This window comes from Cebus imitator, unplaced genomic scaffold (genome assembly GCF_001604975.1).
Source record: "Cebus imitator isolate Cc_AM_T3 unplaced genomic scaffold, Cebus_imitator-1.0 Scaffold391, whole genome shotgun sequence".
NCBI classification, from domain to species: Eukaryota; Metazoa; Chordata; class Mammalia; order Primates; family Cebidae; genus Cebus; species Cebus imitator.
In genome coordinates, this window is record NW_016107706.1 from 2,496,264 (window position 1) to 2,519,713 (window position 23,450).

General features: G+C 45.5%; 1 protein-coding gene across 3 annotated transcripts in view; it reads right to left on the reverse strand.

Moving 5' to 3' along the window:
• The window catches only part of ITGA9 (integrin subunit alpha 9), a 368,469-nt gene that overhangs the window by 154,541 nt on the left and 190,478 nt on the right, over nt 1-23,450 (reverse strand). For all 3 annotated transcript variants that reach the window (XM_017508435.1, XM_017508440.2, XM_017508439.2), the window contains one exon: nt 20,184-20,260. In XM_017508435.1, coding sequence (XP_017363924.1) covers nt 20,184-20,260 — 77 coding nt within the window. The remainder of the gene's footprint in view (nt 1-20,183; nt 20,261-23,450) is intronic.

Consider the following 23,450-nt stretch of genomic DNA (forward strand, 5'->3'; position numbering starts at 1 on the left):
GAGCCACCATGCCTGGCCATGAACCTAATTTATTACCTATGATACGGTGGGGAAAAAGTAGCAAGGCACGCGGATCTAGGGAATGAAGAACGCCAGTGCAGGCTTCCCCAGATGCACAGCCGGAGACAGGTCTGAAAGCAAGTTGTTTATTCTGAAGGTGGTTCCACAAAACACCAGCAGGGAAGGGGGAGAGTAAGACACAGGGCGACAGGCCACCAGCAAACGCAGCAACATCAAGCCAGTCAGCAATCTGAGCACCTGGAACTTAATCTTGCTGGGGAACTCTGGGGAACTGTGCAACACACGAGCAGAGCAGAGCTAGCCCATCGGTGGGATGTGGGAATATTTATGTGCCCACTCTAGTCAGTCATTGGTTGAGGGCTACCGCAGAGGCGAGGGGCTGCACATCTACTCCTAGTACCTCTGGCAAGCTACTTGGTGGGCAGAAAAAGCAAAGACATATAGTTACTGGTAGCTGGGTACCAGCATAGCACGTAAGTGTGAAAGGGGTGCAGCCAGCACCAATGGTTCCTGCCGCAGGGTCCTAAGTCAGCTTTCTGAATGGGAGAATGGTCCAGTGAGGCCTGTCACTGGCAGGAGACCAGATCAGTTAATCTGAGTATCTCTGAATTTCAGGGGCCCAGGCTCCTTCTGGAAAGGACTCAAGGCTCTGGAGAACCCCTACCCAAACCCTTGGGATCCACATTCTGCACATTTTCCTTCTTGAGTAACTGTTACAAAGAGGCATCCCAGGTGCCATAGTCTCAATTTCTACTGAGGCGGCTCCAGTCCCAGGCCTCACAGTCCTGCCAAATGTGGGTGAGGGTGAACAAAACACACCCCCGGCCCCAGACTGACCATCAGTGGGTGGCACCAGAGCAGGTGTACCAGTTGTCTAAGGCTGGCAACTGTTCTTAAAGGTAGGTGTCTCATGCTGTGCAGGTTCTTAGCTATTTTGAACACTGCCCCTGCCATATACTGGTATAACTTAAGGGCAAAACAAGGTATCACCCTAGTTGAATCTGAGGGGTGTATAGTTCTGAGTTTCCCCAGTGCAATTCACTTTGAGTAGACTCACAAGGGTCTAATTCAGGAAGATATACATGTCAGCAAGCACAAGTTCCTGAGCCTCTGTCTACAGGGCATGTACTCCTGTAAGAGGCTGCTCTCAGCTTCCCGACCTAGGAAGGCAGCCGCTATTGTACCTCCAAGGTACAAAAGCATTCATGCTGTTTTGTCCAGCATGTTGGCATGGTGTTTACTCCTCAGTCTCTGCTCACCTCTATGGGCAGAGAGCTTTTACAGTCAAGTCTACTGCTTCATCTGAGAGTTATTCCGAAGTCCCCTGGATTTGTTACAGGAGCATTTGCGTTCAAAGAGCCAGTCTGGGGGTCCCTCCTTCATGACACAGGCAACTGTTCTTTAGTGATCTATGCCAAACAATATAAAAACTCATTCTCAAAACCACAGCGCTTCTATGTCTCCTAAGAACAATGCTGCCAACGTCAGCCTTTAGTGGTACGATGCCAGGGTAAATGCCTTCATGAAATCTGCAGACAAACAGCAGTAGGAAGGCTAAGGCCAGGTCCCCGGAAGCAAATAATAAAAACGATCTCTGTAACGGAGGTAGAAAAATATACCCATTTCATGAATATGTATTATGAGATCCAAGTTTAGAGACTCATGGACTATCAAAGCTAAAAAGGGTCTCAGGATCCATGACAGACCAACCTCATCCCCATTTTGCAAAGACATGGAGGACTAAATCAGGTGAGCAGCTTATTAGCTAGTAACTAGTGGCAGTACCAGGATTCAAACCCACTGTGTATTAGTCAGAGTCCACTCAGGAAAGCAGAACACATGCCAGGTAGTTCACAGAAGGGATTAAAATGGGGAACCAGATACAAAGGTGTGAGAAGAACCAAAAGAGGAAACAAGATGAATAAGGAAAAACCAAGATCAGAAGCAGCGGCAGACACCCTTAGAGCTGGAGGGACAGGTGAAGGAGGTGCTGTGACTGGGACTGCCAAGAGGGAGCCTAGACCATGGAGAAGTAGCTACTGCCAGAGATGCTGCTAGAATTGAGTGGGGATGGGGAGAAACACCCTGACTGTTCTCCTCCTACCTCTCTCCAATCTCACACCAGTGCTCCCATTGGCTAAACTTCACAAGAAGCCTATCTGCAAGGGGGCCTGGGAAATGTTGTTTTTTGGGTCCCACAGGGGAAAGGTGGGGAATGGATTGATGCGTCATGTTTTCAGATTCTCAGTCCATTATTTTCAGCTTGGAATAGGTTGTAGTTGGAGCTTATTGTCACGTGTGGGAACTCTGGACAAGGAAATCCTGAAGTGCAGTCAGGGGATAAAGTGGAGTCAGTTTTCACGCAATGACCCAGTGGAAGCTCTAAGATTTCTTTCCTATGTTTTTGTCTCGCTGCCCCATTTTAGTTAGTGATTGCCTGTTGCTTTGGATTCCTGCAGATTTCATTGAAACATCGAATTATTTAGAACCTGAGTATCAATTTTCACTGCTGTGAAAGTCCTTAAAATTTTCTGATTTAGAAGACTCTAGAGATTGTGGCAGATATTTAGGGATTTATTTTACTGACCAAGAACACCAAGAAAGGTATCGCTGTTTTCTGTTATAAAAAAACAAGAAACATCAAAAAAGAATATTGTACTGATAAAGGTTCAATTCTGAATATATTAGAGAAACAAACTGTAAATTTATTTTATATTTTAAACTATTCTAGAATGATAAAAACTGTTATTTCTGTCCAACTACTAGTCTTGTCCTGGGGCTGTCCTGAAGCTGGCCCCAGGTAAACATAGGCCATTCCTGTGGTTTACAGCCTCAGCCCTAAACCACCTGCTGTTGCCCACTGAATGCTCCTCATCCTGACCAGCTCAAGATCACCTATGACACGCTTCCCGATGTTCCAAGCTTACCGCCATATCTGACCCCAGCCCACTTCCTAGGTACGCCCATTGTGCCTGTATTAGTCTGTTCTCTTGCTGCTAATAAAGATATACCAGAGACTGTGTAATTTATAAAGGAAAGAGGTTTAACTGACTCACAGTTCCACGTGGCTGGGGAGGCCTCACAATAATGACGGAAGGCGGATGAGGAATAAAGTCACGTCTTTTATGGCGGCAGGTAAGACAGCGTGTGCAGAGGAACTCCCCTTTATAAAACCATCAGATCCCATGAGACTTAGTCACTATTACAAGAACAGCACAGGAAAGACCTGCCCCCATGAGTTAATTACCTCCCACGGGGTCCCTCCCATGACATGTGGGAATTATGGGAGCTACAATTCAAGATGAGATTTGGGTGGGGACGTGGCCCTACCTCGGCACCACTCAGCTTCTCCTCCCGCAGTCCTGCCCTGGTTTCTCTAGATACACACCCCAGTAGGCTGTGGTGTGTATCTAGCCAGCTCCAGCTGGAATCTGCGTTGATACTCTTACACTGCTTGTCCTAGACTTCCACTAGCATCTATCTGGACATTTGTCTGCATTCAAATACACTTGAAAAAAATCTAAACAGCAACATTAGTTAAATGCTGCTTTTGTTTTAAATCCATAACCGTACATAGCTTTATGCTCATATTTACATCTTTAAATGCTCATAAACCAATAATATTACACAGAACATGCTACATGTGTGCGTACACGTTTTCACTTCCTCCAGGAGTGAGTTAGTATGCCACGTAGTTTGGGTTGTGCTTCCCCATCTCACCATGCTTTGAAATCCCTTCTAATCATGCCCAGCAGACCCACATGGTTATTAACTCCACAGAGAGATCACAGGGTACCCTGTAAGGCACCTCAATTAAAATTTACAGTGGGTCAGGGAAATCATTCCTGGAACTGAATTTCTGGTTTGAAAAACTCACTTATAGGAAGCCAGAAATACCTCTACCTCCCTCATAGGTACCCACCTAGGCCAGTTTTATGCTCAAAACGTGAGAGAAAGAGAAAAGCATTTACTAAGGTGATCTGAGCCAAAATAGTGGTTTCCCTAGCAACAACATTCAGATAATTAAGGTAAATATGTATTACTTTAAAAAAAAATAGCATGCTTATGTTCCTGCCCAGCTGACTCTGGCCCCAGCTCTGGCTCTTTGAATAACTCATGTAGCGGAGGAATCAGTATTTGCTTCAAAGGCCATCCTCTCTCTAACAAGGCAAATAAGCCAGGCAGAGGGCCCCTCCCTGTCCCTCCAGGCAGCTCCGTCTTCCTCCTCCTGCCCCATCTGTTTAACTGTGAAAAGAACTGCTGGTTCCCAGCTAACAGAGGAATTCAAACCCTCATCAGCCTTGACTTTAGGAGTAGTTTCCGGAATCACTAAATCGTAGGACATCTGGAACAAATCAGGTTCACTCACTGTAACAACTGGATTAAAGACGAAGAATACTTTAGGGGGCAGAGGAATTCCCATGATCTGCAGGCTGCTCGGAGGTCCAATGTCCTAAGACAGTGCTGGTGTGCAGCTAGATACGACTGGACCCAGCAAGGGCCCACTGCCACGGTCTGCCACACGTGTGCTGCCCGTTACACTTGGCCACCTCATGGAAAATGCAAGCAGTCCATATGCAATTCAACACAGCTGTTAGAGCAGACACCTTCAGAAAGCCCAGCTTAGCAGGGCCATCATGGTCCCTTGTCAAGTAACTCCGTCATGGACGTAACTTGTCTCTGCTTCTAGCTCAGAAACCAAATGGGGGCATAAATAGTCAAAGCAATGGAATATATTGAAATTACGAGTCTCCTAGATTTTGAATCTTTTCTCCTGGGAGATGAGGTAGCCCTATGTGAAAGTGGAGAGCACAAATGTGTAGTTTAGCAATATGCCTTTAAAAAATAACATTAAATCAAGAGATCTGGCAGTGAATCTAATACTATATCTCTGAAGGAGGGATGAATGTAAATGGTAGTGTGAAATACCTGCAGTAACTCTAACGTGATTTGACAATACCTGTGATTTCTATGTGGGACAGAGTCACAGGTCCTGCTAATATTACTGTAGTCTGCTTCCTATATTCATAATTGAATATGATGTTAAATTCAGTGTGACGTCAGTGAAAACAAAATGCAACCATTTTCTTATCTGGATTCACAGACCAGCAAGGGGACACAGACTCCAGGTTAAAAACACCTGTCCTCTGGAAGGTGCGTGGTAGGGACAGAGTTAATGACCCTAAGGAGAGGCTATCATGGAACAGAGGGAAGGAGGGACGGCAGGCTCAGCCCTGGACAGCGAGAGGAGAGGTGGGAATGGCATTTCTGAAGCATGTAAGAGGACATTAGTAACTGCGATTGATTTCAGTCACCTCAATTCTACTACCTCAGGACTGACAAGGAGCCACCTTTAAGCCTGGAAGTTTAGACAAGAATTTTTCCCTTCTTGGCTTAGGAAGTGAAACTGCTTGTTCTTTTGTACCAGGAAACAAAAACAAACAAACAAAAAAAACCAACAAAAAAAACAGTTTTAACATTTGTCTTTCATTTCTTTTTTCTTGAAAACAACACACAAGTTTTTTTTTGTTTGTTTTTGGTTTCTTTATGTTATACTTCTTTATTTTCTTCAAGCTGATGAGTTACACTTATGCAGTTTTCTTTCTTTCTCCTAATCTGACATTGAAGTTTTTCTTGAAAATAAAAATAAATAAACAAGTAACAGGCCAGGCACAGTGGCTCATGCCTGTAATTCCAGCACTTTGGGAGGCTGAGGTAAGCGGATCACCCGAGGTCAGGAGTTCAAGACCAGCTTGACCAGAATGGTGAAACCCTGTCCCCACTAAAAATACAAAAAACATTAGTGGGGCATAGCGGTGGCCACCTGTAGTCCCAGCTACTCGGGAGGCCGAGGCAAGAGAACTGCCTGAATCTGGTAGGCAAAGGCTGCATTTGTGCTGAGACTGTGCCACTACACTCCAGCCTGGGTGACAAAGCAAGACTCCCTCTCAAAAACAAATAAACAAAAAGGTTTTTCTGAAGATTCATGTGAAGATTAGGATTACAGCCTATTTTATTTTTTATTTTTGAGATGGGGCCACCCTCTGTTGTGTAGGCTGGAGTGCAGTGGCACCGTCATGGCTCACCTGCAGCCCCGACCTCCTGGGCCCAAGAGATCCTCCCACCCCAGCCTCCCCAGCAGCTGAGACCACACACCTGTGCCATGACACCCAGCTAAATTTTTTCTTTTTATTTTTTTTTTCAATTTATTTATTTTATTGCATTTTAGGTTTTGGGGTACATGTGAAGAACATGCAAGATTGTTGCATAGGTACACACGTGGCAGTGCGATTTGCTGACTTCCTCCCCATCACCTACATCTGGCATCTCTCCCCTTGCTATCTCTCCCCAACTCCCCACCCCTCACCATCCCTCCCCTATTTCCCCCCAACTGACCCCAGTGTGTAGTGCTCCCCTCCCTGTGTCCATGTGTTCCCATTGTTCAATACCCGCCTATGAGTGAGAACATGCAGTGTTTGATTTTCTGCTCTTCTGTCTGTTTGCTGAGAATGATAGTTTCCAGGTTCATCCATGTCCCTACAAAGGACACAAACTCATCGTTTTTGATGGCTGCATAATGTGAACACACAACTGTGAACTGAAACAGCAACATTTCCTCCAGCTCAAATCTCATTACTACAGAAAACTTTCTCAAGAGAGTCCAGTGCTCCTGGTGAGAAAGGCTTATGACTGCAACTGAACAACACGAGTCCTTTATGCAGTAAGGACTGCACCCATCTTCAGTTCCCCACCAGTAAGGACGTTTTGCATGAAAGCCGCTTCTCTCAAAGGAGCCCCCTTCCCTTCCCTTGGATCTGGAAAGCCCTCCTTAAAAACAAAGCCTCAGGGAAGAGGTGCCCAGAGCAATCTCTAAAAACACAAAGTCCCTGGAGCAGCCTGAAGGGGTTTCCCACACATTACTCCACAAGTCTGGTTTTTAAAAATAAAAAACAGATTCCCTGCAATTCCAAGAGGGCAAATAAAAAGCCAATCAGCATTTGTTTTTTTTCCCTCCCACTAATGTCTGATAAATATGTTGGATCTGATTTCCTTTTGAAACTCAGAGTCCTGAAAGGAATCAGCCTGCCCGGACAGGAGATCTAAGAGCAGACAAAAGAAACATGAGGTTCTACTGCATCTGAGGACAGGCTCCCTTTCCTGGAAGTCAGAGCCTGCCGCAGGGATCCAGGGATCTGCTGGGGAGGCAGGGAACCAGGCTGCAGCAGGGACAGAGGGGAGCGAGGCTGTGGGTGCAGGTGGAGCTTAGCCTCAACCAGACGCCAAGGGCAGCTGTGCAGCATAAACCACACCAGGGAGTTCAACCACACCCCAAATCAGTCAGCCATTGGCTAAAAGTCACCCAGACCAAAGGAGGGGCCGCTGTGAGCCGCTAGCAGCCAGCACAGCAGCTGGGAGCAGTGCACCTGCAGGGCAAGGAATCTGGGTGTGGCACCAATGGCATCCACCCAGCCTCATCATTTTTGGATCAAGATCACCTGGAATAGAGTCACGGAGGCAAGCTCATAAAACCTAGAGGTTCTCTACACGGTACCTTCCCTCTCACTGCAATTGCAGCCAACTGATTAATGGGCAGGTCATGTTAAAACCAAGTCTCACCCATGGCTCTGGAAGGAGGGGCCAGTGACCACTGGGGACAAAGCAAAGCCACAGCTGCCTTTAGCTTTTCATCTGTGGAGAGCCACAGGGTAGCCTTCTTGTTCACCCGAGGTTATATCAGGTGGCTCGGAACAAACTTGGGAGGAATGCTGATGAGAGGGTGTGTGCTGGACAGTAAGAGAAGTATGTGCTGGGGAAGACCGAGTTCAGTCAACAAACAACTGAGCTGCTTCAGACTCTGGCCTGGCCCACAGTAACAAGCCTGAGCCGGGATGGGTGAGTCTAGGGTTAGTGGCAAGGGACCAACACACACGGCCACACAGAATAAACTGTAAAAATCTTAGCAAGGAAGGCACACGTGGCTCCCTGTCTGCTCCAAGTTGAGAGAAGGGAGGGACCCAGGGCTACATTCTCCTGATAGGTCCTTTCCTTGAGTCCAGTCACAAGGGAACTGGCCATGTCATTCTGCCTGCTGGTGATGCTTCCACATAAACTCTCCAATGGATGGCTATATTTGGAAGCCAAGGAAAATACTGCCCGATAAAACTTTATCAGGTACACCTGTGAAGGTAGACTCAGCCTTCCCAGGTGTCTCAGGGAGGAGGCCACCATGAGCACATGGCCAGCCCCTTCTGTGGTTGCCACAGTTACTGCCTCAGTCTCACCTTCACTGGGCCTCTAAGCATCCCATCCAGAAAGTCGAAGCTGGAAAATCTCATCTGGTATCTGCTCAGGAGGGAAGGGGCTGTCCCTGAAATATGTTATCTGTGGGGTTAGCTATCAGCTGCTCATGCGTTGTGGGCCCTGAAAAGCTCCCCTCCATGCTTTGAGTCTGCCCCACAAAGAAAAAGGTTAGTTTCTTGGGTGGCGACCCCTTCACCTGGAGCCTTACATTCAGGAAACCACAAATCAGATGCTTTCTGCAATAGGAGGAATTTCCAAAAGTCATTTCCACCTAGAGACAGGCCAGGTTCCCGAGCTTCAATGGTTATTTAAAGTCAGGGGCCATGGGTCTAACTGCCAGAATATCAGGCTCCACAGCCCCCACCAGATGTTCCTCCTGGTTCTGCTATTTAACTTTTTTTGACCCCAGATAAGTGACTCTAACCCCTGTCTGTCAGCTTCCTATTCTGCATCAGAAATGCTGGCTCCAAGTACACACACAAAATCCACCAACCTGGAAGAATGTGTGTATTGGGCTTGTCTCTACCCTGAATCACTTCCTGCGTCACTCTGTAGGACAACTGAGGGGCATCCCAGAGTCGTGGGTTGTGCTTATGCCTGAGCTGGGCCAGAGGCAGGGCTCCTAAGACACACAGAGTTCCACTGCGTAGCTAGGCGTGGCCCACATCACTCCTAGATGATTCAGGGCTCAGGGGTCTTATCCTCTCTGCCTGGGACGTGCTGTGGACACACTCCTTATCTGCCTTTGCTGCTGTCCTCAGTGAAATGGGAACAAAACTCCAAGCCCAATACCTCATTCATAGGTTTGCGGTAAAGCCAAATATCCTTCTGCGTGTGTGCAATATATTGCTATGCTTGCAGAGGAGGAGAAAAAAGATGCAGACAAATGCAATAGAAAAATCACAGTAATGGAGAATGTTGGGTGTTTGGCAAAACATGGAATTAAAGTATTCCTAGGAAGCTCATGGGGAGAAGCCTCCATGTCAAAAGGTGTTACGATACTCCTGTTGGAATTTCAGAACAAATTCATCAACTGAGAGTCTTTAAGAAAGTGGGTACAGGAGACATCATCCATGTCCCTACCATCCTCTCCCACACTCCCCCACCCTGACAACATGCTTTTTCAGACTTTCAGTTGCCATGTCTGCATTTTTGTATCTGAGGGCCTTTTCCCATAGCTAGACCCACCTAACCCAGAGCATCCCCCAACCAATGAACTCAGGAATTGGTGTACAAACACCCCAGCTCCTTCACCTCTCAGCTATAGTCATTCCAAGAGGTGCGTTTCCCTGCAGGACGAAGTGCCAGTCATCTGCTGTGGGAGCAGGGAGGATGCACTGATTGACAGCCTCTCTGGATCACACCCTTTGCCATGTGACTTTGCAGTTCCTCCCATCACGAAGCAGGGTTTATCTCTACGTGACCCTGTGACTTGCTTTGATCGACGGAATGTAGCAAAAGTGAGAACATATCTGTTCTGGAACTAGACCTCATGAGGTCTTGTGCACTGCTGCTCTCCATTTTGGGCCCTGGCCACACTGGAAGAGGAATCCTGGGCTAGCCTGCAGGAGGAGGACAGACCATGCGGAGGAACGCCAGCGAACAACAAACCAACAGCCAGAAACGGGCACCCGGCCAACGCGTGGTTGCCTGCAGATGCAGGAGGGAGCCCAAATAAGACCAGAAGACCCTAAGAGCTGAGCCCACCCTCAACAGCTGGCCACAGGACCAGGAGCTAAACAAATGGTGGCTGGATTAAGGCATGAAGTTCTGGGGTGATTTGTCACAGCAGTAAGTAACTGATACACTAGTGCTACGGTGCATGCACACTGCAGGCTTCCCTGTATACGTCCTTACTCTTTGCCTTCATTTCTTGCACTGCTCACATCAGTTATTTGCACTCGAATCCTTGTCTCAGGGTCATGCTTCTAGGACAGCGCAACCTCAGGCCATGCAGAGTGCTGCCTCCCTTGTGCTTCCAAGGAACTCCCTCATATTCCCATCGTGATGGTGACTACAGTTAGTTATAACTATTCTTGTGTGTGTCTCCCCTTCTAGCCTGAGAGCATCGTGATGCAGCAGTGTGTCACATTTCCACCAGGCCAGGCATATCCATAACATGCTCCATCCACATTTGTCAAACGAATGAACACAGTAGCATTGTGTCACCTCTCATCAGGTGAAGGAGCTGGGCTCTCTGGAAGGGTATTTCACCCTTCGATGTCTCTCCCAGTGTGTGACTGTCCCTTACACTGCTCATCACCTTCCCTTGGGCCTAAATCCCACCCTCCACCAGGTAACTCTCCCAGAAGTATACGTCCCTTCAACCTTGACGTGTGGCTCGGATGTGAGGAGAGATATCTGCTGCCCCCTCTTAGAAAGCCCACTTTGGGAGGCTGAGGCAGCTACATTGTTTAAGGTCAGGGGTTCAAGACTAGCCTCATCCATATGGTGAAACCCCATCTCTACTAAAAATATAAAAATTAGCTGGGCATGGTGGCGGGTGCCTGCAATCCCAGCTACTCAGGAGGCTGAGGCAGGTTCTTCACTTGAACCTGGGAGACAGAAGTTGTAGTGAGCCAAGATAGCGCCACTGCACTCCAGCCTGGGCAACAAAGCAAGACTTTGTCTATAAAACAACCAACAACAACAACGAAAAAAAAAAAAAAAAAAAAAAAGCAAGCCCACATCAGAGCAAAGGCCAACACTTGTTCTGAGACAGGAGGGCAAGGATGAGCAATCTGTCCACGCTTACTCAACATGCTCCATTTGCTTGAGCATTCTGCTCTTTCAAGAATATACCATCGAGAAATCTGTTCCTGTAGCCAGAGATTCCAGAAACAGCATTAAAGCCAGCTACTCCGAATCCACAAACTTCTGCATTTTTTCTTCAGAGGTGGTGCAAACAATGAAGTGGGGGAGAAAATCACATAATATTCTGGCAACATTTTCCAGGTTTCTGATGAGTTCCTACTCACCTTCCCTCATACAATAATAGTGATGAGGAAACTGCTGGCATGCCAGCGACTAGCTCACCGTTGAATCCGAGGCTCCCCAAGGAGAGAAAATCCAACCTACACAGATAAAAATTGTGCTGACTCAAAGCAAGGACTGCCACTGACCCAGCAGGACAGATGGCTTGTGTCTCCAGGGGGAAAAGCTATTGAACACGGCCACCGGGTCAGACAGCACAAGGGGAGAATGCAGGGGAGGGACTGCAGCCATCTTTGCTAGGGGGTTTTTTGTCCATCCGCCTCCTCTCTGGCTTGAGGCTTTCACACAGAGGAGGACTTATTCCCCAAGTTGTCAGTCCTTGCACCTCTGGTCCAGAGCCAGCTGACAGCTGAACCCAAAGACAACAGAAGCCAATGTACAGGAGGAGAGCGGGATGGGGACTCAGACATTCCAAGCTTTAATTCTCCCCTGCAGCATGAACAAGTAACCTGGCCTCCCTGAGTGTCTGCACCACTTCAGGAAAAGTAGTATAATACTCACTCTCAAATACGTATAATACAATTTTGCCTATACTTGGTCATGGTTTGTTTTATAGGACCTGTTAAGCTAGTATTGCTAGTCAGAGCTTATATACTGTGCCTTCTCCAGACTACACACGAAATCCACAATCAGTGTTTCATTGATACAAAATCCTTAAAAGGGAGGCACTTAAAGAATATGTATTTTTTCACTTTTCTTAATATGTTTCATATATCTAATGTTTCATCAGTGACAGGCATGATATTTCTGTATGTAATGGGTAATTGGAAAAAATAGATTATAAATAAAATTACTCTAAAGAAGCTAAAAAACTGAATGAACAGCTAATAGTGGTATAAAGTAACTAACGTTTGGGGCCAACAGTTGTCCCTTGTGTCAGTAAAAGGATATTTGCATTCCACGATCCCTGGCTGAGAATTCTACCTCTAGTCTTTCTTACCCAGCTGTTGTCCATCCTTGTTCAATTAGAAATACTGAGAACGCGATTTTTAAAACACAGATCCTGTACTCTTTAAATTTAAATCCTTCAGCATCTGTCACTCAGGAAAATAATCAAACAAGCAAGCCAGTTACGATCTGACCCCTTCCCATCTCATTTCCTACTGCCTTACACTCATTCTGAGGTCCACCTTGGTGTCTGAAAACACCATGTGCTCTCACGCCTCCATGTCTTTTCACGCCCTGTTCCATTTGCTCCTCCCATATTACATTGAAACTTTCAAGTCTCAGCCAAAACTTTGCTTCTTCTGCATAGCAGCCTTCTGGACATCCTTCCTTACTCCCCAGTCCCTATGGGGTTTCCATAGCTCTTTCGTGGGTACCTCAATCCCAGCATTTTCCATCGACTTGTAATTGTTTCTGCTACCTGACAACCATTGCCTTGAGTACTGGGATGACTTTTAATTACTCATTATATCCTCAATAAATGTTTGTTGAACTAAAAAAAATGAAAAAATGCTAGTTTTCATGACTGTTTGCTTATATGCTAAGCACTTTTAGAAGCACTTGAATATGTATTAATTAATACGAAAAAATAACATTATAAGGTGCTGCTGTTTTCCTTATTTCACAGAGGAGGAAACAGGCACAGAGATGTACATTAAGCAACTTGCCAAGGTCATGCAGCTGGTAAGATACCTCAGCGTTTTTACACATACGAAGTATTGAGTGGGTTATCTAGTGCTTAGTCGGTGCTCACTAAACAAGGGTGTCTTTCCCTTTATAAAACAAGGCAGACTTCTCTTCTGACCTAGGCTGTGCGGTTGATGATTCTAACCACCCTGCCATTTTTGAGAAGAACAATTTGTTTCAAACTCTAAATAGCTCTCCAGGTTTGGGGGTCCTCCTCTGGAAGACTGATTTTCATGGAAGGAGCTACCCATCCCTCAGCTAGCCAAAAGTTTTAGGAAATGCACTTCACCCCCTCACCCAACCTCCATGGCAACAGCATTATCAACGCCACAACCATAGGACAAATACATGCTGCCACCAGATGGTTCTAGCTTTACAGATATACTGCTGTGTTTTCTTCACCTTCCTTAAAAGTCTTTATCAGAGTTGGCTAGCTGGACAGCACCGAGATGTTCCACTGATTTCTGACAGGATGCATCAAAAAAGGAATTTTTCATAAAAGCTCACCTGCCATAGTCTTTTTCTTTATCATAGGTGATACTGTGGGTATTCAAAAAGACAAAACACAGTTGTATCCTTTTACAAATGGAATTTTCAGTCCTGTTTAACAGAAATGTTTAAACAAGTTTCATCCCAGTCCCTGGACGTTTTGACAATGGCCTGTTTTGGAACTGGGCTCAGGCCCATTAAAGATCACAAACTTTTAACTGAAGATTGATTGTTTTAAGAGATCACAGGCCTGCCAGAATTCGTGCTCTCCAGAGAGGAAAATACAAATATCCATGAATCCTGGTCACAGACAGCATTTCCTATGGCTTGATCGCTGGCCACGCAGGGTGACCCGATCACTCCCACATGTCTTTCCCTCTGTCTTAAGACAAAGGCTCCTCAGTCTGGTGGGCATCGAGAGGCCTTCAGCCACAACACTATGTACCAACTGTCTACACAGTCATCAGAGGACTTTCTCTGTGACCCCTTTGCTTCAACTTTTCCTACAGTGAGTAAGGTCACAGCTAACAGGAGAGCTAGGTTCTAAATGCGTCACGGGAAGCAAAAATTGTGTCCAAGTTGCCCTTGTGAAGCCCTTGGAGAGGTACCATGGAGATCAGCACAACATCTCTCGTAAGTCCAATCCAGCCAAGGCTGCTCCTGTGCTGGGATGAATGGCAGTTGCCCCACAGACCTACCCAAGGCAGGGAAGCAGGAACCGAGATGGATGGAGAGAGGAACAAACTCAAAACTCAACCTGGAACATACTTCCACTGAGCAGAATGGAGGACCAAATGACCGACACCATCTCAATATTCTCCTCTCCCTTCCCCACCCCAGCTCCTGGATGTACCCGGCTGCATTCTCTTTTTTCTTTCCCCCTTCAGCCCAGGCTGGAGTGCAGCAGTGCCATCTCACAGCAACCTCTGCTTCCCAGGCTCAAGTGATCCTCCCACCTCAGCCTCCTGCGTAGCTGGGACTAGAGGCTTCTGTCACATGCCTGGCTAATTTTTGCTTGTTTTCGTAGAGATGGAGTTTTGACATGTTGCCCAGGCTGGTCTCAAACTCCTGAGTTCAAGCAAACCGTCTGCCTCAGCCACCCAAAGTGCTGGGGTTGCAGGCAGGGCCACCGCACCTGGCCCCCTGGCCAAATTCTTGTTATGTTAAATGCATTTATACAACTTGGCTATACTCCCACTGGCTTCAAGATGAAATCCAGAATCCTAAGTGTGCCACGAACTGGTTTCTCTCCCTTTCTCCTTCCCTGTCTCTCACTGTGTTCTCCTGACTGCCTCCTTCATTCCAGACACCGGCAGATCTTCATGGGAGTCCTGTTCTCTATACTTGTGCTCACAATTTCCCTCTGCCCAGAATGCCTGAGTCCTCATTCCTCTCAAGACCACCCCTTGGAAGCTGCTCCAGGGCCCTAGAGGAGCCTGCCTAGCACTAACCACGTGGTACCACTGTCACCCAGCCTCTTCCTCTGCTCACGGCAGGAAAGCAAGGCCCACATACTGCTCACTTCTGCAGCCCAGTGCCCAGGATTTGCCTGGCTTGAACACGGAAAGATGGTACATCCCATCCCAGACAAGAATGAATCAAGAGAGCTCAATGATAACCAAAACAGCTCACCTCTGCTTTGAGCCACTAAGTCTCTGTCAACCAAATTCAGACCTGGTTTCCACTAGCATTTTACTGATTGTTTCTTCCCTCACATTGTGCCTGGCTCTGAAGAGTGAACACCCAAAGGTATGGATAAATCCCATAGCTGTACCACAGGGCTGTTATCCAAGTATGGGTAAACATTCCTCTGATGGCTCCTGTGGGAACAGCTATGAGTCCAAAAGTATAATGAAGGTTTCTTTAATGGAGGATTCAGCCAAAAGGCTATTTTGAGAGGCCAGGGGTCCTCTAAAAATAACCCAACCTAAGAAGAGGCTGAGAGCTTCGGTCCAAGGGCATTGCTTCTGAGGTTCAGAAAATCTTCTCACCCAGTCTCCAGGTCTCATGTCTGAATTCCAGAAAGATGGAATTTCAACAAAGGCAGAAATAGCCCTGATAACAACAAGGCATCAGGATAAGAGACAGGGCTACCTCGCTGGTTATATAGTGTAACAGACTGCATTATGGATCCAAAGCTTCACCTCCTCCTTATAGTCAGGCTCTTTGCTGTGTGGCTTTGTAGTTCTGCTGACTAACTTCCTGTCCCTTGACTTTGGGTTTGGCCATGTAACTTCCTGTGGCCAATGGAATAAGGCTGGAGGAAGAGTGCACCAGCTCTGAGCCTAGGCCTTAAGAATCACTGCACTTTCCCAGTGCCTTATTGTACCTCTGCTTTGCTGTGAGAATGTACACAGGCTTGTCCACTAGTTCCAAAGAATAAATGAACGACACAGGGAGTAGAGCTGAACGGTGTCACCCAAGCTTAGAACCTACCCTCTACTGAAGCCAGATACATGGACAAATCAGCCAAAGTCCAGCTGAATCCAGCCTGGACCAGCTGACCCAAAAATTCATGAGAATCAATGATTACTGTTCATACCATTGAGCTTTGGGGTGATTTGTTATGGAGCATTTTTTGTGGCAATTGGTAGCTGATACACATAGGGGTCTGGGTCCCAGCCATCACACTAGTTGTTATAACATTATTGATTACTGGGCTCACAGAGCATTAAATGGTTATGACCACACTTAAAAGGCCACACTGGGGCAGTGGACGCAGCTTTAGCCACAAGCTAAAGCTTTACTGAGCCTTCAATTTTACATCTTAACATAAGAAAAGCACAATTCAATAGCGACAGATTTACTTATCCGCTAATGGGTAGCAAGCGTGTTAGAACTTCCCTAACTTAATATCTGACCTTGGAGCAAGTGAACATTTGGATCATTCATAGAAACATGAAGTGCTTCTATGATCCAAAGTAAATTTCCAGTATTTCCAGTCTGTCTCAAGACAAAACAAATCCACATATTTTTATTTCTTATTATTTTTTCCCTAAAACACTTTTTGGAAGATCTATTTAAAATTGAAATTAATGAACTGCAAATTTATGAAGCTTCTTTATAGTTTCTCTAATAATCCCAGGAGGCCCTTTGTACTAATGTGAAATAATTCCTATATCCATTCCATGAGTTTTAAGTAACTTTGTAAGCTTGGCAAAACATGTGCTACTTTAATCTACTACTATTGCCCTAAGTAAAAGTAAAGCTAATTAATACTTAAGTGGTTTGGAGGAGGCTGTGCATGTGTGGATGTGTGTGTGTTACATCATCTTCCTCCAGTAAACTCAAAATGAAGAAAAGGAATCTTAGTATTACTTTCCTTTGATGAATGAAAGACTATTTATCATCATAAGTTAAAATGTCCTAGTATATGTCCACACAGAAACCCCATCTGAAGGTCACCAACATCAAAGACCAAAGGTGGGTAAATCCATGAAGATGAGGAAAAACCAGCGCAAAAATGCTGAAAATTCCAAAAACCAGAATGCTTCATCTTCTCCAAAGGATCACAACTCCTAGCCAGCAAGGGAACAAAACTGGACAGAGAATGAGTTTGATGAGTTGATAGAAGTAGGCTTCAGAAGGTGGGTAATAACAAACTCCTCCAACCTAAAGGAGCACTTTCTAACCCAATGCAAGGAAGCTAAGAATCTTGAAAAAAGGTGAGAGGAATTGCTAACTAGAATAACCAGTTGCGAGAAGAACATAAATGACCTGATGGAGCTGAAAAACACAGCACAAGAACTTCATGCACACACAAGTATCATAGCCAAATCGATCAAGCTGAAGAAAGGATATCAGAGGTTGATGATCAATTTAATGAAATAAAGCATGAAGACAAGATCAGAGAAAAAAGAATGAAAAGGAATGAACAAAGCCTCCAAGAAATATGGGGCTATGAGAAAAGACCAAACCTATGTTTGATGGTGTACCTGAAAGCGATAAGGAGAAAGAACTAGAGAAACAAGAACAAACAAATTCAAAAGCTGGCAAAAGATAAGAAATAACTAAGATCAGAGCAGAACTGAAGGAGATAGGGACACAAAAAAAACTTTAAAAAAATCCATGAATCCAGGAGCTGGTTGTTTTGAAAAGACCAACAAAATAGACCGCTAGTCAGACTAATAAAGAGAAGAGAGAAGGATCAAATAGATACAATAGAAAATGACAAAGAGGATATCACCACTGATCCTACAGAAATACAAACTACCATCAGAAATACTATAAACACCTCTGTGCAAATAAACTTGAAAATCTAGAAGAAACGGATAAATTCCTGGACACATACACCCTCCTAAGACTAAACCAGAAAGAAGTGGAATCCCTGAATAGACCAATAACAAGGTCTAAAGTTGAGGCAGTAATCAATAGCCTACCAACCAACCAACGCCCAGGACCAGACAGATTCACAGCCGAATTCTACCAAAGGTAGAAAGAGGAAATGCTACCATTCCTTCTGAAACTATTCCAAATAGAAAAAGAGGCACTCCTCCCTAACTCATTTTGTGAGGCCAGCATCATCCCGATATCCAAACCTGACAGGGACACAACAAATAAAGAAAATTTCAGACCAATATCCCTGATGAACATTGATGTGAATATCCTCAATAAAATGCTGGGAAACTGAATCCAGCAGCACATCAAAAAACGTATCCATCACGATTAAGTCGACTTCAGCCCTGGGATGCAAGGCTGGTTCAACATATGCAAATCAATAGATGTAATTCATCACATAAACAGAATCAATGACAAAAACCACGTGATTATCTCACTAGATGCAGAAAAAGCCTTCAATTAAATTTAACTAAAACACCAAAAGCAATGGCAACAAAATCCAAAATCGACAGATTGGATCTAATTAAAGAGCTTCTGCACAGCAAAGGAAACTATCATCAGAGTGAACAGGCAACCAACAGAATGGGATAAAAGTTTTGCAATTTATCCATCTGACAAAGGGTTAATATCCAGAAACTACAAAGAACTTAAGCAAATTTACAAGAAAAAAAAAGCTATCAAAAAGTGAGCAAAGAATATGAACAGACACTTCTCAAAAGAAGACATTTATGCGGCCAACAAACACATGAAAAAAAGCTCATCATCACTGGTCATTAGAGAAATGCAAATCAAAACCACATTGAGGTACCATCTCATACCAGTTAGAATGGTGATCATTAAAAAGTCAGGAAACAACAGATGCTGCAGAGGGTGTCAAGAAATAGGAACACTTTTACACTGCTGGTCGGAGTGTAAATTAGTTCAACCACTGTGGAAGACAGCATGGTGATTCCTAAAGGATCTAGAACAAGAAATACCATTGACCCAGCAATCCCATTACTGGGATATATACTCAAAGGATTATAAATCATTCTACTATAAAGACACATGCACACGTATGTTGATTGTGGCACTGTTCACAATAGCAAAGACTTGGGACCAACCCAAATGCCCATCAATGATAGACTGGATAAAGAAAATGTGGCACATATACACCATGTAATACTATGCAGCCATAGAAAAGGAAGAGTTCATGTCCCTTGCAGGGACGCAGATGAAGCTAGAAACCATCACTCTCAGAAAACTAACCCAAGAACAGAAAACCAAACACCACGTGTTCTCACTCATAAGTGGGAACTGAACAATGAGAACACATGGACACAGGGATGGGAACATCACACACTGGGACCTGTCGGGAGATGGGGGGCTAGGGGAGGGATAGCATTAGGAGAAATATCTAATGTAGATGATGGATTGATGGGTGCAACAAACCACCACGGTATGTGTATACCTATGCAGCAAACCTGCACGTTCTGCACCTGTATCCCAGAACTTAAAGTATAATTAAAAAAAAAAAAAGTCCTAGTGTAGTCACTGGTTCATAAAGGGATATTCATTTCATTTCATTCGAACTTAACTCTCATAGTTTTAAATAAGGAACACGCTACGGCATTTTGGAAAATAACTATCAAAACTGGTGACTGTTTTTCAGAAATTGTAATAAATCTAACAGAGGGGTTTCTGGCCCCAAGGCTAAAACAGCCTTTCAGAAGGAATTGTTTCAAAAGAAAGTCATTCTGTGAAATGAGGCTAAACGATCAGGACCAGAACCTTCACCCTAAATGAAGTCTAAAATAAAAGGTTGGCAAAGAGGAAACAGAAGGCCGCTGTACGGTTCACCTTTAGCCTTGGGGGATTCATGTAGTGAGGGAGGAAATCCTGAAACAATAAAGAGACTGTCTGTTCACTTGGATCAGGACAGCCTGCCCCCTCCTTCAGCCCTCTCCTGCCATAGAAACGTTACTTGTTGTTGAAGCATACACTAATGTTGAGTGTGTGTGCGTGCGTGGGGGGCAGGGGGCAGGGGAGATAAACCTTTATGTAACAATAGGTTGAATCACATGAAATTGTCCAAAAGGTCAAATACTGGCAATTTCACATGATTCAACTTAATACAATCAGGAAGCATGAAATAGCCACTCCCCCAAATACTCATATAAATTAGAAATATTAGCTCAATTACGAGATATGTGGAACTGCAAACAAAACAAAACCTAAACAATCTTCACAACAAAGATTTTGTTAAAATTATTTTGTAATATACATTGTTTTAAACCACAAAATAGTATTGTAATGCATCAACTCTGTTTATCCTCTTCAGTGGGGAGATCTGCACATTCAGGTTTGAGGCCTGGAGTCAGGAGAAAAGAGCTTCTGAGAACAACGCGGCGAAGGAAACACTGACGTACCTAGACAGCAGCAGTTTGCCCTGAAGCTGCAGGTCCGCCGCGCAGTCCTCTGAATGGCAATTCCTTTCAAAAACCGTCTGTGAGAGACAGGAGAGGAAGGTTAGGGCAGGACTGAGTGGCAAACGAGTACACAGTGGCCAATTTCTTTCTTGCAAATCAGTTGGAATTCTTCCCCTGAGCCCCTCAGAGCCTCTACTCCCACCTACCTCCCAGAAGCCAGCTCTCCGGCGTGGGAGGGGGTTCTTCCAAGCTCCAAGGGGACCTAAGTCAACTGTGGTCACTATTTCATGAGTGCATTACTTATCTGATTTACTCCCTGGTCTACAGCGCTCCCCCAAGTAGCTCTTTCAAGACAGCTTCGTGGTGGCGGATGTCCTTCCAGCCTCTGCTTGTGTAAGACTGTCTTTCAGAGGCTCTTAGATGAATGATAATCCAGTTGAGTGAAGAACTCTCAGATTATGGTCTGGTCATTTATCCCTATTTGCTGTGTCTTGGGGAGGCAGGAAATTTATATTTGAAATAGGTTCTGCCTGAGCAATGGGACTGTGCTGAATTTTCAGTACTAACAGGGAACGTCAAAGGCAATGAGGCTGTCAGGCTCAGGGAATCACAGCAGACTGAAGGAGATTCTTTCCAGTTTTTTGGCGGGGCAGCCAGCAGTTAACAGGGACACAGTGCCTTTTCTCTAACCAAGACTGGGCCTCTCAACAGCCAAAAAGCACCCAGAGCTGGGGCAGAGGCCTGGCGTGCCAAAACCCACAGATTTCCAGAGAGCATGCTGGCTGGGCCAGGGCCTGGCATCTGTGGAGGCTTGCCAGGACATCAGCAGCAGCGCTTGGAGACGGCTTAGGGCTTTCTTCTACGGTCCCGGAGGACTTGTTAGTTCTCCCCTCAGTCTGTCTCAACCTCTCTGACATTTCACAACTATGAACAGCAGCTTCCCTAAGTTCCAAATGACAGAGACTCTTCACTACTGTTAGATGGCTTTGCTCACTTCAGTGGGATTTGGAGAGAAGAGCCTGCTGACAACTTCTACTTGTAATTTATTTATTATGCAACTTCTTCCTTGTCACTCCTCATGTTTGTGAATTTTTTCCCCAAAACGCAGTTCCAAGTGATTTGTTCCCTGCCCACAGAATAAGTCCGGGCAGCATCTCAGAGCACCAGTGTGGGCTCCAGCAAACTTGCTGGCCAACGAACAGTCTAGACTCGACCAGACAGAGTAATTCTGCCTATGGAAATTCATATTTCCCTTCCACATTTCCAAAAGAAAAACAGCCAACACTCCCTTCCTTGATTATGAGGGAAAACATCATGGAAGTCTTGGGCAAAAAAAAAGGAAATTCCCATGTTCTTTTGGACACTACTGGGGTCAAGGAAAGAGCCAAATTTCCAGGAGATTTCAACATAAGATATTTGTGCTTTGCCATCTCAACTAAGAAGAAAACAGGAGGAAGCGGGGTAAGGATGGCATTAATGTCTCAGGCAAGATGAAACAAGGGCTTTATGAGCTTTCAGGACACAGGGAAAGTGCCAAAGGGAGCTTCCCCACTAAGCTGGTGAAACTTCAGCTTAGAGGTCCCTCACTGACATGCCCCCCACGGAAGCCTTGCACAAACTTTATTTTCATAATTTCACCTTTTTTTCCCTTCAAGACCCCACCCTCTATTGGATAAGTCTCAGGTCCCCACATAACCTGGATGGGCCCCTAGGGTACAGTCCCCTCATCACATATGCCTTTCCTGTCTCACAGGCAAGACAGTCCAACTTTGTGAGGCATGGAGGGGTGGAGGGGTGGAGGTGGGGGTGGAAGAGGTGAGAAGGGAAGAAGAGGATGTGACCTAAATCCACCTGGTGACATGCAGGCTGTCAGATTTGTCATGCACCCTCCTCACCTCTGCCACCCTGGCCTTCTCATGCCAGCCATCACTCAGGTGTGCCTTATAACTTCCCACCCAGGGCCTCCCCACAAACGGATCTCCAGATTCCGCCAGGTGTTTCACCTAGTACATGTCCTCTTACCCTTCAACGAGCAAATCAAGACCACTTCTCTGAGTCCCCCGGCAAGCTCAGGCCCACTGTGAGCTCTCATAGTTCCACATACTTTTTCCTTGTACTGCTCATCTCAATCATAACTGATCAATTTTATCATTTCTTGTTTAATGGTAGTCTGCCCTGCTAAAACGATGCCCCAAGAGGACTGCGGGGGCACTGTATTGGTCTTGCTTGCCTCAGTGCCTACCCTCAGGGCCTGGCATGTAGTTTCTGCTTTATCAACAGTGAAATACCACACATTGCCCTGAGAGGCAGAGCGACCACTCAAATGGGGAGCCCAATGGTGGACATCCCCTAGCCAATGAGCCAATGCTAGCACACTGTTCAAGACCAAAGCTCCAGCCCCCTAACCAAAGCACTTTCCTTTAGCCATGTGAGATGCAAAGGCTCTCATGAGGAATCGGTTGCTCTGTAAAAGCTCATTTGCCTTGTCCTAACTTTCCCTTGAACGATACTGTTTCCTGCCCCCTGAAACTGGCTTCTCTAGCTGTCAAGTCCTCCAATGCAGCTGAATTTCCATCCAACAAAGGTAAGCACTGAGTTTAACATATACATACACATAGTGTGTGTGTCTATGCACACATGTGCATCCCTACAGCTCTACACGAGTGTGTGTACTGATCAGATAAAATTAAGCACAATCATGGAAAGACAAAACACTAGTTAAGAAATAAGGACATTGAAAGTTTAATCCTATTTTAACTGTATTACATTAAGAAAATTGACTTTTTGTCCCTCCAGGACTCAGTTTCCTCATTTGTAAAATGAAAATAATAGCACTAGTGACTGTCCTGTAAATACAGATTAGCATTTAGCCAGGGGTAGGAGCTTGCAGTGACAGTGTTCTTGGCTCAGGCACTGTGCATCACTATTTACACTGGCAAATGTGAGCAACACCTGTGTGCCTGAGTGAACACCATGAAGCTTAATTAATGGATGGTGGAGCTGGGCATGGTGGCTCACACCTGTAATCCCAGTACTTTGGGAGGCCGAGGTGGGTGATCACCTGAGGTCATGAGTTCAAGACCAGCCTGGCCAACATGATAAAACCCCATCTCTACTAAAATTACAAAAATTAGCCAGTGTGGTGGTGGGCACCTGTAATCCCAGCTACTTGGGAGGCTGAGGCAGGAGAATCACTTGAACCCGGGAGGCAGAGGTTGCAGTGAGCGGAGGTCACACTACAGCACTCCAGCCTGGGGCAACAAGAAC